This window comes from Corylus avellana, chromosome 11, assembly GCF_965113065.1.
Source record: "Corylus avellana chromosome 11, dhCorAvel1.hap1.2, whole genome shotgun sequence".
Lineage (NCBI taxonomy): Eukaryota > Viridiplantae > Streptophyta > Magnoliopsida > Fagales > Betulaceae > Corylus > Corylus avellana.
Window position 1 is genome coordinate 17678243 of NC_142500.1, and position 14989 is coordinate 17693231.

At 32.6% G+C, this 14989-nt stretch overlaps 1 protein-coding gene across 1 annotated transcript; it reads left to right on the plus strand.

Moving 5' to 3' along the window:
* The first annotated feature begins 8213 nt into the window (after positions 1–8213).
* On the plus strand, positions 8214–10715 carry HB6 (homeobox protein 6). Its single transcript, XM_059576118.2, has 3 exons — positions 8214–8855; positions 9082–9455; positions 9663–10715. The coding sequence occupies exons 1-3, from the start codon at positions 8795–8797 to the stop codon at positions 10185–10187; spliced, it is 960 nt and encodes a 319-aa protein (XP_059432101.2). The 5' UTR covers positions 8214–8794; the 3' UTR covers positions 10188–10715.
* Positions 10716–14989: the final 4274 nt, after the last annotated feature.

Genomic DNA, 14989 nt, shown 5'->3' on the forward strand with positions numbered 1-14989 from the left:
TGAAGAAAGCTGATTTCCATCCTTCAATTCAATCTAGAATTTGGTTTAGGTGATGTAAAAAAACAAAAAATACAAAAAATTTCTAATAGTTTTTTTAACGGTCGAGATTTAATTCTAATTTTTTTTTATTTTTTTTTTATTTTTTATAAAAGAGTAAAAAGAATAAAATTAAATTTAAACCATTAAAAAAGCTAGAAGATATCTCTTTTCTTCTTTTTTTTTTTTTTTTTTCTTTTTTATTTCTTTTTTATTTTTAAAGGCACCACCAAATCCTAGAAATACAAGTCCAACCCAACATTATCCCCAATATTTTATTGGTTCTTTGTTTTTGATTTTTTTTGTATCCCCAATATTTTATTCAAAATCAGGAGTACCAAACTTTTCCAAATTGCCTTTAGACAGCACTCACAAAATAGAAAAGATGTGAAAAAAGAAAAGCTGCCTACCATTAGGGTGTCTACACACTAGAAAGCTCATCCACCTAATCATAAATTTCCTTCTTTTGTCACTTTTTATTTGTTTTCCCTTTCTTTTTTCTAAGGTTTGTGTCCATGGTGGGATTCTCTGACACCAGGCCCCAGGAGCTAACCAAAAGACCTCTCTCTTTTCTACCCTCCAAAGCATGGGAACTCATGGAAAAAAGAGTTTTATTTTTGTTTGTTTTCTGTCACTTTTGAAACATCTAACTCAAACTTGAAACTCCATTTTCTTCCTCTCCAAATATTAAAATAGCTAGGCCTCTCAATAAAAAGCTAGCCATTTGATTCCCCCATCTAATTGATGGGATTGAGGTTTTTATCACTTACTTTCTTTTGCTTTTTTTCCCCTAAAAAGTTTAAATTAATTGATCGATATTTCCATAAGTGGTGCGCATGTCAGATAACAAATATCGGGTTTTATTAAAGACGTACGTGAGAATTACGTGCTCTAACGTCAGTCGATATAAATATGGCTTTTTTGCGATATTGAAGGTTTATGGGCCCTACTCTATAGCTGGCTCCCAGAGGAAAAAGTTGAATGTCTGCAGCCTTAGATTTGGAAGAAGGCTTGTGGAGATCGACTTCTTGTTGTATTAAAAAAAAAAAAAATTTGGTGATGAATGGGTGTTTTGTCTTCTGGTCAAGCTTGCCTTTTTGCAAAAGTTTAAACAAATGAATTAAGTTAGATCACGTGTTGCACATTGAAAAAACATGATTATATCATGTGAAAATTGAAATCAATCTCTTCTGGGTACGTTTGGCAGTTCTAGTGCTCCTATTATAGAACTTTCTTGTCGTCCAACCACACTCAAAATATAAGCCCAAATCCAAGCCGTACCAAAGCATTTTGAAGTGATTTTCATGGATGGTTGTGTGTTTGTTACGAGGTTTTCACCTTTTGGGTCAAGAACAATGAAAACAGCAGGAGGCAGCAGTTTTTTTGGGCACTGATGATAAGTGCAATGCTCTTGGACAATGATAAGTAGTGGCTACTTGTTGGAAAATTCAATCATTTTTTTTCTTTGTGGGTTTCTTCAAAGGGTTATCATTACCCAAATCAACCAAGTTTTTCTGTGCTTTTCATATGCGCGCATGGAAAAGAAAAAGATGAACAGAGGAAATAAACCCAAAAATGGCCGGCGTCGCGTCTAGAAAGCTTTTTGTGCAAGCAAGTCAGCAACCCCAATTATTATTTGCCCCATATTCAATCACCATCCTCCATGCAGGCTGTGCAAATCTTTCCCATTTGCCCAATTCAAGAGAATAAGCCAATGGACTTGTTAAGTGCAGGAAAAGTATCATCTAGATGAACAATTAATGAAAAACCAACCGTCGGATACCGACCGATTTGGTTCCTTCTGGCAAGATATTTTAATCGAGCGTATAAGTTGTTCCTTCATGACTAGAACCTGAGACGTTAAACAAAGTTGAATTTGACCTAATCAGTGGTCCAGATTGTATCCACTTAAAATGCTTTTTTAAAGGACAAAGTTTTCATCTTTCTCTGCTGCAATCTTCCTTAATGCAAAGCAATTGAGTGCTTTTGAGGTTGTTTTATGAGGAGTGGGAGATCTCCCACATGTTCACAACTCAGCAATTTCCCAATGGGTGGGGTTATGTGGAGACTTGATAACCCAACTCACACGTGTTGTTGCTGTTGTTGTTAAAAACTGTGGGCCCTTCATCACCATATCAACAAGCTCATCATCATCTCTATGATATGATGAGAACACTTACAGCTAAAAACCCACTTGTGCCTGAAAATCCCAGCTTGGGAATTGCTCATAAAAGGGCTTTGATTTGTACATATATATGTATATTATTATCGTGTAGGAAGCATTGACAGATTGTAAATTGACCATTCAAGAGGTTGTGTGACAAAAGCTTTTACATTCTTGTACACCACAAGCTTTTGACAAATAATTGGTCGGTCTGATCGATCTACTTTGTTGTTGTGTGATAACGTTGTGGGTGTTTCTTTGCCACGTAGACCAAACAAAGTCCAAATTTCCTTCAAAAAAGTCACTACAATTGAATTGGATCATCTTTCATTGTATTCGTTCTTATCTGCTTAGCTCATGACCTAGCTCGAATACATCTTCATTCCAGACATGTCGGTATTAAGTCCATGTGGATGTTATAAACCTTAAGTAGAAGTACACATCTTAAAAACGAGCGAATGATACACAACAACTTATATACACATGATTAAGAATATATTTAACTGTTGTAAGATATATATATATATATATATATATATATATATATATATAGGTTTGATATGGACACAACACAAACTCAATTCATGGCCAACTTTTCTCTTACGTGTAAAACAAATTTGAATTTTAAACCAAATAAATTGTTTTTTTTTTTCCAAATTTTCAGAATCCCAAAATCCTCTCTATCAATTTTTCTTTTTCAAAATCCCAAAACCCTAAACACGTAAGAGAGAAATTGGCCATAAATTGGATTTATCTTGTGACCTTAACATTTTCCATATATATATATATGTGTGTGTGTGTGTTTTGATTGTAATTAAATCAATGAGATTTGATTATTATACTTGTATTTAACTATATAAATATGAATCTTTGTATTATAGACAAATCAAGTTAATGAGTACAATATAGTCTTAAGGGATATTCCGAGTAGTGGATGAGGGTATCTAACACCGAACTACTCGTAAATTCCTTGAGTTATTTTCTTTCTCTTGCGTTAGGCAAAATTGTCAATACAATAAAGTTCATTAGCCAATTCTCCTCTACCTATATATCAACTCACTTTTGGGAAGACTGTAAAAATGGGTCCAAGTCTCCACTCTATGGACTAATTAAGCCTAGAAGAAAGAAGAAAGAAAAAAAAAAAAAATACCCATTTAAATCGTAGGACTTTTAACATTAAATTGGGTCGGATACGAACCGGAACATTAAATTGGGTCGGATACGAACCGGGACATATACAAAACTAGGCTCCGTACGGAACAGATACAAAATCAGTCTCCATATAGCCTAACAAATGATCTTCCCAAGCTTTAAAATTACTCCATTTTCACCCATCTATTATCACTTGAACCAAGGTGAAATATGCCTAAAAACAAATCCAAAAAGAATAAGTGAAGCAAGGTGCAATGAGATAAAGTGAAAGATTCTTGGTTTGGATGTGAATCTAGAAGCCTTTGGTCTAGTTCAAATCGACTTAAAAAACCCATCAAATCCTTCGAAAATTAAATATGTTGCTAAAGCTCCAATTATTAAAAGAATTAAATGCTTACTAATTTATAGCTATATTCTTAATGTTAAACGTTATAAACTCATGGTTTCGTAATCCATATTAATTAGATTATTTTTATATTCAATGATTGGTCAATATTTTACTTAATTTCTTCATACCAGGTGAAAAGGACATTTAATTTAATTTTAAGGTTCCTTTTTTTTTTCAATAGTATTTTTAAATTACCAGGTACGAGATTTATTATTATTTTTTTTTCAAAAAGTAGTTTACTAATTATCTCTCTTGTCCCATTGGTAGATAAATTATAGTTGCCTTGTCGGACTGGACAATTGTAGTCATCATATATATAAACAAAAAGAAGAGAAAGAGAAATATTGCTCCCAACATATTTTTAGCATTTTCATGAGTTGAAGTGGGTTTTTGTTGGGAAGAAAACTCCTCAGGAGTCAAATAAGAATAAGTTAATATACAAACTTTCACATTATTTGTAGCTCAAAAGTCTAGGCTAATGTTCTAGATTATTGAAAGTCTCTTTTATATATATATATATATATATATATATATATATATAAAAGAACAATATCACCAATAAATTAGGAAAATCTTCCATCTAACTTGATCTAAAGACCGAGAAATAGCCAACCTTGTTAACCTATACACTGCTTCATTTGCATTTCTTTTAACTTGTCCCACCAGCTACGATTGAAAACTGTTCAGAAGAATTTTTGTGTTATTCAACATCTGGGCGTATTTGCTCCGGCAACTCCCGTCTCTTGTCAATGCAAGAACTAAAAATGTTATTGAAGAAACTACACTTACATCCAAATTGTAAAGTCTTTTTCAACTTTAAAAAGTTATAATTGACCTCAAAACTACTAGGCCCTTTCACTTAGGGTACTTCATTACAATTTTACAAAAATTGAAGAAACTGTCCATTATATCCTATTATTTTGTGAAAATTAAAATTTGTTTTTTTAAAAAATAAATAAATAAATTTCCTTTGCAATGGACCACGGGAAAGCAGGAAATCTTAATGAGAGAGGTAAGTGAAAGAACCAAGTAAATTTTTAAAGTTTGAGAAAAACATTGCATCTTGGAGGGTAAGTTCGAGGAAGGTAAATATAATTTTTCAATAATTAAATATCAAGATAATGGATATATGCTTTTGTAGCTGGGATTCGGCTTATTCAGCTTACACGTTGTTATTTTATGCTGTAGCCGATAATAGCGTTCCTCACCATTAACTAGGGGCATAACTTGAATTTTTGGTTTTGGGGAGGGTACAAAACTTTAAAAAATAATAATAATAATAATAATAATAATAATAAAAAAAAAATTGAGAAGTAAAAATTTAATTTTACAATATTTTCTATAGATTTTATATATATATATATATATATATATATATATATATATATATAAAAAAAAAAAATTGTGGGGCCAGTTAGAGCCAACGTGGTTCTGTCCCTTGTGCCAACTAACCTATATATGAATTTTACATAACATTATAAATTGAGTTTCTCCTTTGGTTAATAACGTTATAGATTTAAGAATCTTATTTGGTTGAATATATTGATTTTTATTTGAAATTGACAAATTCACATTTTCAACTACTCATTTAAAACTGTAAAATGAAGATATAGACACTTTGTAAGATGAAAATCCTAGGTGCTTTTATGGTGTCATTTTAGAGCCCGTTTGAGATTGCGTCTAAGAAATAAAGTTTTCAAGTTTTTTTTTTTTTTTTTTATAAAGTTTTCAAGTTAAAAAGAGCTTTTGTGTAAAAGTTTTTTTTTTAAACTTTTATCAAAAGTGTTTTTTAGTCATTTTTAAGTTTTTTAGACCCTTAAAAGCTCTTTTAATTTTTTTACCAAACGAGTACATTTTTCTTTAAACGAGCTTTTTGAGTATTAAAAACCCTTTTAGGCCCCTCAAACGCAATTTCAAACATGCCCTTAGTCTTAGGTAAATATTATTTTCTAAGAGAAATAAGAGCATATATTTATTTATATATTGCATTTAAGATATATTTTATTTATCCAAATTAGTGTAAGAAATTTCTAGTAAGTTTTTCCACCAATATTTGTCTTCACCCGTGGTCCATCCCTTCTAATGGTCCTGAACAAAACCTGCTGCCCATTGACCGACCTTTCAGATGATCAGTCATTGCCGCTAAGCTGAGGTGGTCACCTATCACTCGTACTGCCATTACAATACAAGAACTCATTACTTCTTTTTCGTATAAAACAAACCATTTTCATTGACGATATGATGCTTCTATATATTTTCTTATTTTCATGGGTTAATTACATTTAATTTTTCTTTTAATTACTAATCATTTACATATTCCCCCTACAAACTACCATCTATGAATCGGTCATCTTCGTCTGACTCAAGGGTAACCGATTCACCCCAAGTTCTTGAAGTGGCAGAGTACGTTTGACCATCCCTTTATATATATCTAATTTTTTTTTTTATTTGTTTACTTGAAGGTATTTTCATAATTTAACAAAAATTAAATACATGCATTCTATGTGTGTTTATTTATTATTATTATTTTTTTTTTTTCCAATAATTGATAGTTTAAGGGTATTGAGTGTGACGTCTAATAATTCGTAGAAGCAATGTGTAAATGAGTAGCATTTGAGGCTAGGGTTAAGCCACCTATATATGGGTACGAAAAAATTATGTAAAGAAGTTGAAATAAGTGTAGCTTTATTCCTTTGCTTAACATAGATAGCTAACCCTATTGAAAAAAAAAAAAGAAAAAAAAAGAAATAAGAGAATTTTTTTTTTTTTAAAAAAAAAACTATTACTTTCATTTCTTAATCAAGAAGATTTAGCAGATTGTTTTAACAAAACATTACAATATAACTCAAAATTTCTTCCATCTAAACATGATCTATGGTCTGTTTAACAACAGCTTTCACTAAACCATGTGCTGCGTTATGGGCAACACGACTAATATTATGAATCAGCCAACTTGACATCGAAGTTAATACCATGCAAGTGTCCTTCACTAGTTGGCCAAATCTACTACAGTTTGATGAATTGAGAATCCTTGTTCATAAACAATAATGACTATTAATGTTATATATATTTTTAGAGCTTATAATTCTCACTTTTTTTTTAATAAAATTAAAAGAGCATACGATTTTTAAAATATATTTTACGTACTCCAAAAACAAACGTCAAATAATAGTTCAATTAATTTTTTTTTTTTAAAAAAAGATCTAAACGGTTGAAAAGAATATCAAAGATGTGCTGTAATTTATTTTTTTTGGTAAAGTCCACATACCCCCCTCAAACTACCACCCAATTGACAGTGTCTCCCTCAAACTTTCAATTGCGACAATGTCCTCTCTAAACTACCAAAACATCGTCAATGTCCCCCCTAAGACTAGCAATAAGACAAAAATGCCCTATAAATTTCTCAATAAGACAAAACTACCCCTATAAATTCAAAAAAAAAAAGATTTAAAAAAAAAAAACAAAAAATTTAATTTAAAAATAATATTTTTTAAAAAAAAAACAATTTTTTTAAAACAAAAATTTTAAAATTTTTTTTAAAACGGAAATTTTTATTTTTTATTTTTAAAAAGAAAAACTATTTTTTTATTTAGTTTTAAAAAACAAAAAATTTCATTTTATTAAACGAAAAATTTTATTTTTTTCAAACGTAAATTTTTACTTAAATAAAATTATAAAACGAAAATTTTCAATTTTTATATAAAAAAATAGAAATTCTTTTAATTTTTTTCTTATAAAATTGATTTTTTTAAAAAAAAATTCGCCAACGTTTGGATTTTTTTTTTTTTTTTTTTTGTTAGTTTTAGGTTTTTTCGAAAAGTTTTAGTTTTTTTTTTTCTTAAATTTTACTATGGGTAATTTCGTCATTGGGGGGAACATTGACAATTTTTGGTAATTTATGAGGGATATTGTCACAATTAAAAGTTTGAAAATGACATTATCAATTCAGTGGTAGTTTGAGGGGGTTATGTAAACTTTCCTCTTATTTTTACGATAGTTAAGCTAAATTCATTGGACCCAACGTTAAAAAAAAAAAAAAAAAAAAAGAAAAGAAAAGAAAAGAAAAAAAACGTTCGGTGTGATGCGGTGTACTGAAATTCTCGTGTGCATCATCACTATTGAACTCTTTTTAATCGCCGACTGATCACACCGACCAGGCCGTAGTGTGTAGGACACGATACGCTGACGACACCCAAATCTTCATGAGCGGCTATAGAGCCGAGCCGTGAGAAGCCGAGCCGTACACATCGTTTTTATCATCGTTTCGGAAGAAAAATCTTGCCCACAAAAACGGTCGAAAACCGGAAGGCCACCGGGTATAGGCGGTGGAGCATGAGTTGCATTTGGATTGAATTTTGGGTTCATTTCATTTGAGACTTGAGAGCCAACTGCAGTGCACCTAACCCCAGTAAGATTCTAACCCCACATCAGACCCAAGTGGGGTTTATTTAAAGAGAGAGAAAGTGTGAAGGCCAACTGGGTTGTGAACTGGTTCACTGACCTTCTTCTCCTCACTCCACCCTCTCCCTCCCTCTCTCTCTCTCTCTCTCTCTCTCTTCTCACTTCTCTCTTCTCTATTTTCTCCATTGCAGATGAACAGTCATAGACTATAACAATAGCCTGGAAAAACATTTTTTAGCTTTGAAGTTGATTGGGTAATGATGTGGAGAGAGAAAGAGTGGAGTGAGGGAGTGTAGTGTAGTGTTTGATTACTTTTACTTCTCTCCTTGTGTGTTGGGTTGGGTTAGCCAGATAGCTTATTGGGTTGGTGTTTCTGCTGGGGTTTTTTTTGCTTTCTTTTCTTGATGGGTTCAGAGTTGGAATTATTGAAATCGGAAAAAGAAGGGGGAGGAAACAGAGAGAAGTGGCTGTGCAGTTGTATACAGCTTCCCACAAGTTGGTGTGGTGCTAGACATGGGGGATTCTTATTCATAACCTTCTCTCTTTAACTGAAATCTTCACCTCTTAAAAGATCCTACTCAAAAACATTAACAAAGACTAAAGAAAGAAGAAGAAGAAGAAGAAAAGGACTCTGATCTGATTTCTTTTCAGTCATGAAGAGACTTGGCAGCTCAGATTCCCTGGGTGCTTTGATGTCCATCTGCCCAACTACAGGTTTTTTTATAAACAATCCCTTCTTTCAATGTTGTGTTCTTTGGATCAGACACACCCATGTGTGTGTTTTCCTTCTCTTCAACTTTTTTTTTTTAATGACCAATCACCTGATGATAATTTTCAAACACTTTAGCGCTTAATTTGTTTCCTGTTTTGGAACCTGTCATGCTTCTTTTTTTTTTTTTTCCTTTTCGTTAATTTGTCCGTTTGTTTTCCATTGATGCAGAGGAACACAGTCCAAGAAACAACCATCCCTACGGCCGGGAATTCCAGTCCATTCTGGACGGCTTAGATGAAGAAGGTTGCGTCGAAGAATCCGGCCACATAGCCGAGAAAAAGCGCCGATTAAGCGTCGACCAAGTCAAGGCCTTGGAGAAGAACTTCGAGGTGGAAAACAAGCTCGAACCGGAGAGAAAAGTGAAGCTTGCCCAAGAACTTGGTTTGCAACCGAGGCAAGTTGCTGTTTGGTTCCAAAACCGCCGTGCCCGTTGGAAAACCAAGCAATTGGAGAGAGACTACGGCGTTCTCAAAGCCAGTTACGAAGCTCTCAAGCTTAACCACGACTCCCTCCAACAAGACAATGATGCTCTAGTCAAAGAGGTACCATACAAATCCTCAATTCATTACTTCTTCTCAGTAAACGCATATTACAATTAATTTTCTTTGTTATCTTTATTTTCATCACCCGACTAAATCTCCGGTGCAAAATCGCTTCCTTCACACGGGTCGAATAAAATCTGGCCTTTATTTTTAGAATTACTTTATTTGAACTGTCAGAGGTTTCAATGGTTTTGGGTTGTGCTGCAGATAAGGGAATTGAAAGCAAAGCTCCAAGAAGATAGCACAGTGGGCAGCCTTTCAGTGAAGGAAGAGATTGTCGCCCCGGAATCCGACAACAAACTGATCGAACAGAGCAAAGCAGCTCCGGACACTCCTCCGCTAACTGCATCCGACTCCAAGGAGTTGAACTTTTGCTTCAACCAATCGGTTGGAGCAGCGTCACTTTTCACGGTGGATCACTTCAAAGACGGCTCGTCGGACAGCGACTCGAGCGCGATCTTGAACGAGGATAACAGTCCGAACGCGGCGATTTCTTCATCTGGGGTGCTTCAAAATCAGCAGCTCATGGGGTCCTTCAATTGCTCGTCCTCGTCGCCGTCACCGCCGCCGCCGCAGCCGCCGATCAGCTGCTTTCAGTTTCAGAAAACGTTCTCGACGCAGTTTGTGAAAATGGAGGAGCACAATTTCTTCAGCGCAGAGGAGACGTGCAATATCTTCTCGGACGAGCAAGCTCCGACCCTTCCATGGTACTGTCCTGACCAGTGGACCTAGAGAAAGGAGGGAAGTGAAACCCATGTTGAGATATTATTGGAAAAATAAAAAGAGAAGCCAAAAGTGGGCTCCAAGAATATTGTAAAGAGTAAAAGTGGGTTGTGTAATTTTTAGCTTTGCTCTCGTTCTCCATTGTTCAAAGTGAAAGTTGGAGAGATGGTTGGTTGGTTGGTTGGGTGAAGAAGATGAGACAGAAGAACCAAATTAAGCGGTGGATTTAGCCAAGAAAGAAAAAACATGGTAAAAGAAGATGGAGCAGTAGAAACAGAGGAGAGAAACAGAGAGAGAGAGAGAGGATTTCACGTGGGGGTTTGGTTGGTGAAAGTTGACGCCATTAGCTTTTCTCTCTCTCTCTTACTCTCTAAGCCGTGCGAGAAGGAATATGATTAGGTCATAATTGAAGTCGTCTTTACCAACAAAAAAAATTAAAAAAAAAAAAGTCTCTGCTGTAAAAAATGAACCTTGGAATCGTTGGGGAGAATTTTCCTGTAATGGAGAAATAATAATCATTCCTAGCTTTTCTTTTTCTCTCTCTTTTTTTTTTTTTTTTTAATTTATTTTTTCATACAAACTATTATTATTATTTTTTATATAAAGAAAAAGGAAATGAACAACCTAAACAACAGTCATTAAACAATTAGAAAACGATACAGAAAATAAGTAATAAAGTAACGAACAAAAATGGGTCAAAGAAATGATCTGATCTATTAAAAAAATAAAATCGATCGACCACAAAAGGTTGCTAGCGAAGGCAAGGCAAAGAGCTTGAGGCCGCACAAACCTACACGAGCCCTTAACCCTTCTTATGAGCTAATATTGCGGCTCTATTTATTAGAATTTTTGCTTTGTCTTCTAATTTTATAATGTTATAGAGCATTTTCATCCGATTAATGGGAGCAAAATGAGCTTTATCGGGTTTAACAATTTGGAGAAACAATTATTTTGTGTGTTGTTCTAATGGCGAGTGAACAAAAATATAAAAATAAAGCATTTTTAATTTTAACATTCTCTCTTCTCAATAAAAAGAAAAGAAAATTAAATTAAATAATAAAAGAGGATAGCCAAAATAGAGAGCTAGATGTATCTATTTTGGAAAAGTGAGAAATAACACCCCCCTGCCAAAAAAAAAAAAAAAAAAAAACCCAAACACCACTTAAAACACAAAAGCAATTTGACGTTCGAAAAATTGCAAAAAAAATTTGTACTTCATAATGATCTATACTTAAACTTTATGGTATACTCCTCTTGCAAGTTGATTCTTAACAAGTGAATTCTACTTGAAATTTGTATTATGTGGTATCAGACTCTATGACCAAGTCTAGAAGGTACGACCTAGAGGACGAATTAATATATCTTGACATTTTGTATGAACATAGTGTCAATGTCAGCCACAAAACGTAGTGTTATATTACGATCCTAAACATATGTATATGTCTCCTTACAAACCGGTTTTCAATGAAAAATTTTAAGTGAAGTCTATATCAACTTCTTATTAAAACGTTGATTAAATTATTAAATTTATTTCTTACTATTAACTTATACTTCTGAGACAAACAGTAATTTAACATTGTAATAATCCACAGGGCAAAAGTTTTTAGGGTAAAGAAAGCTAAAGTGGCAAGTGAATGATGTGTAAATAGAGAAGAGGGAAAGGGCGGTTTTTGGATGCATATTTCTGGTCCCATTAGTGCGTCTCAAAGATGTAATGATGAGTGGTAGGGACACGTGCAATATTTTAATGCATTACTTTCTTCTTGTGGCTTCAAGCCTTCAACGGTCTCAATATTTCTTTTGGAGGGGCCATTCAACCAAGATTGAACTTTGTTATAATTTGGTATGATTCTACGGAGGCAATACTTGCTTTACATGATAATAATTATGTTAAATTCACACATTTTTTATTTAGTTTTTAAGTTTACAAAATAAATAATAATATAATATAATATCATAATATACGTTTTGAGTCTCAAGTCGGAACCCTGACTCTATAATTTATCTCTTATTTCAATTAAATATTATACAAATTGAGCACAACTGATTGTAATTCACTCGCAAGGGTGCTTACGATGGGTTTTGAGTTTGAACACGTTTTCCGAATACTCTCTAGAAAGCATTAGCAGAACATTTTTATTTCTTTTAAATCAATTCTACGTGTTTGATATAGCAATAAGAGTTTTTTTTTTCCACAATTAAACTAGTTAAATTTCACCAAAAGAAAAAAAAAAAAAAAAAAAAAAAAAAGAGTTGCTTTTGTTCTTGATGGTGTTCTCCTTTGTAGTTGCCCCTATTGTTGGCAAGTTGAGCAAATCACCCTTCTCTCATAAGTCCTATACATATCAAATAAGTCATTTCCCCCCTTTTTGGGTTTATGTTACCACCCACTTGTCAAAAAGGTATTTTTTAAAAGTAAAAAATTATAGAGGCATAAAATTATTGCTACATCAAAAGAACTCCTCCTTGCTCTAACACATCATTAGGGTTTGAATTCAAGATTTTAATAAATAAAAAAACTAATATTACAATATATAAGTTAATAGAAGAAAATACTCTATAGGGTGGAAATTGCTTCCAAATAGTTTTTTTTTTTTTTTTTTTTTGTTCTTCTTTTCTGAAAGCAAAATGAAATTGATGGTACTTACACAACTTTATTAGCGAAATCAAATGCCAAAAAAGAAAAGACAAAAGATGATTAAAGAGGCCCTAAAAAGATGTGCCACATGATTGGGATCCCAAATATACGTGTCTATCGGGAGCAGAGAGCCGCAGCTTTTGGTTCCTCCGTAACATCCTTAACTTTTTGTGTCCAACTTCGCACAAACACACCTTAAACCAAAATCCATTTTTCTCCTTTTTTATTTATTTTATTTAGTTATTTATTTATTTTTTTTTTTTTTTAAGTCCACTTAATCTTCTCAAATTATTACTTTAATAACAATTTATCCTTTAAACTATCAATTAGGATAATTTACCTCCCAAAATTACCAAAACAATGACATTGTATCCCCTAAATGCAATCAAAATAATGAAATTACTCCTATATAATTTTTAATAAAACAAAAATATCCTTAAAATTTTGAAAAAAAATAAATAAATTTTAGTATTTTATTTTTATTTTAGTAAGGATAATTTTATCATTTTGTTAAAATTGAGAGTACATGTATATTATCATTGTTTTGATAGTTTAGAGAGTAAATTATAACAATTGATAATTTGAAAGGTATATTATTAATTAGGTGGTAATACAAGGCGATTAAGTGGATTTTATTTTATTTTTTAACAAATATTAATTTAATAACAAATTTTTACTACAAGTTAAACATTAAAAAAAAAAAAAAAGAAAAAAAAAGCGCGCCAATTACAGGAGTGGGTGCCACGTAGACCGCCAACGGCTTACTCGATAAAGCAAAGGGTCTCTTTTCTTTTTTGCCCTCAGATTTTTTTTTTTTGTGTGTACGGTAACGAGCGGAAAACCCGGTCGGCATGGTTGCACATGGCGACCCCCACCCACGTCCTCTGATATTCTGCTGTTACTTTTGTGATTGTGCGTACCTGTTCCCTCCTGTTACTTGTTTATGTACACGTGTATGGTGATGCGACTCGTAAAGCTTCTTAAAGACAGATGGTGTGCCCCACTCGATGGCTATCCATCAATGTGAGAGCCATTCAGATGCCTTCACGTTTCTTCCTTGGGATTAGGGAAAGATCTACGCTTTAAAATAATTAAAAAAAAAATTATATTTCATCTTTTTTTTTTTGTATAACATTGCTTCCCATTATTAAAAATTTGAATTTTCAGAGGGTTATTTTAAAACGCCTGGTAATTTATAGGTATTTATGAAAATTACGTGCTCTAAGTACAAATATCAATTTCTTAAGCAGAGTAGGAGAACTTTTTTCTAACCCAATCGGAGAAAAAATAAAGTTTGTTTGATAACACTTTTTCTTTTTCTCTTTTTTATATTTTCGAAATAAAAATGTTAACAAACAGCTCAGCCCGAAATACCTATAAATCAACTTTATATCACGTCAAAACATATTTTCGAACGAAAAGCAAAAAGCACCCGCTAAACAGTAATAAAAATAGGAGCCAATTTGAGTCTCTTTCAAGCCATTAATGCATCAAAGATTTTACCTGATCAATCTTTCAGTTCATGCATTTCGTCATTCTACAGGTATTAGACAAGTAAGGGATCAGGTCAAATTCTGGAATGATTCAAGAGGATTTATTGGTTAATTGAAGCTTTAAGTATGCTTATGATTCTACGAAGACTTGGAAAATAGACTTGCAAATAAATTTGTTTTTTAATAATTATTTTATTTTCGATCCAACAGGAGCCTAAACAATTATTATTATTATTATTTATCGATTTCATGAAACGCTTTGAAGTTTTTAAAACAATTTTTTGAAAAAGCAGCTGCGACTTTTAATAAAAGAAGGAGCAGCCTTTGAAAAATTCAGCCCTCCCAAAACCGGCAATAGCTCAAGACAGGAGGACAAGCCACCTACTTGGTTTTAGGGGAGCAAAAGATTCCAATCTTGTTCGCTTAACACCATTTCTTTTTTAAAATTTAGAAAAGAAAAAAAAAATTACAAAATTTGCCATTTAACAGCGCTTTATTCTATTTTAAATTTAACTTTTGTTAGATCAATTCTCTAGTGATGGTGTAGTACAAAACACACAATTTTAAAAGTAAAATTGTAACTTTTCTAAACGCTTAACTGTATTTTAAAAATCATGTTTTCAAAGTGCATATTTTAAAATCATTATTTTTAAATCGCACTTTTTAAAATAGTTAAATAA

What these genes read in the sequence shown, in the direction of transcription:
- HB6 (XM_059576118.2), top strand. Translation starts at nt 8,795, where the DNA reads ATGAAGAGACTTGGCAGCTCAGATTCCCTGGGTGCTTTGATGTCCATC. An exon ending in GTCCATCTGCCCAACTACAG is followed by an intron (nt 8,856 to 9,081) that starts GTTTTTTTATAA and finishes CCATTGATGCAG; the next exon opens with AGGAACACAGTCCAAGAAAC. An exon ending in ATGATGCTCTAGTCAAAGAG is followed by an intron (nt 9,456 to 9,662) that starts GTACCATACAAA and finishes GTTGTGCTGCAG; the next exon opens with ATAAGGGAATTGAAAGCAAA.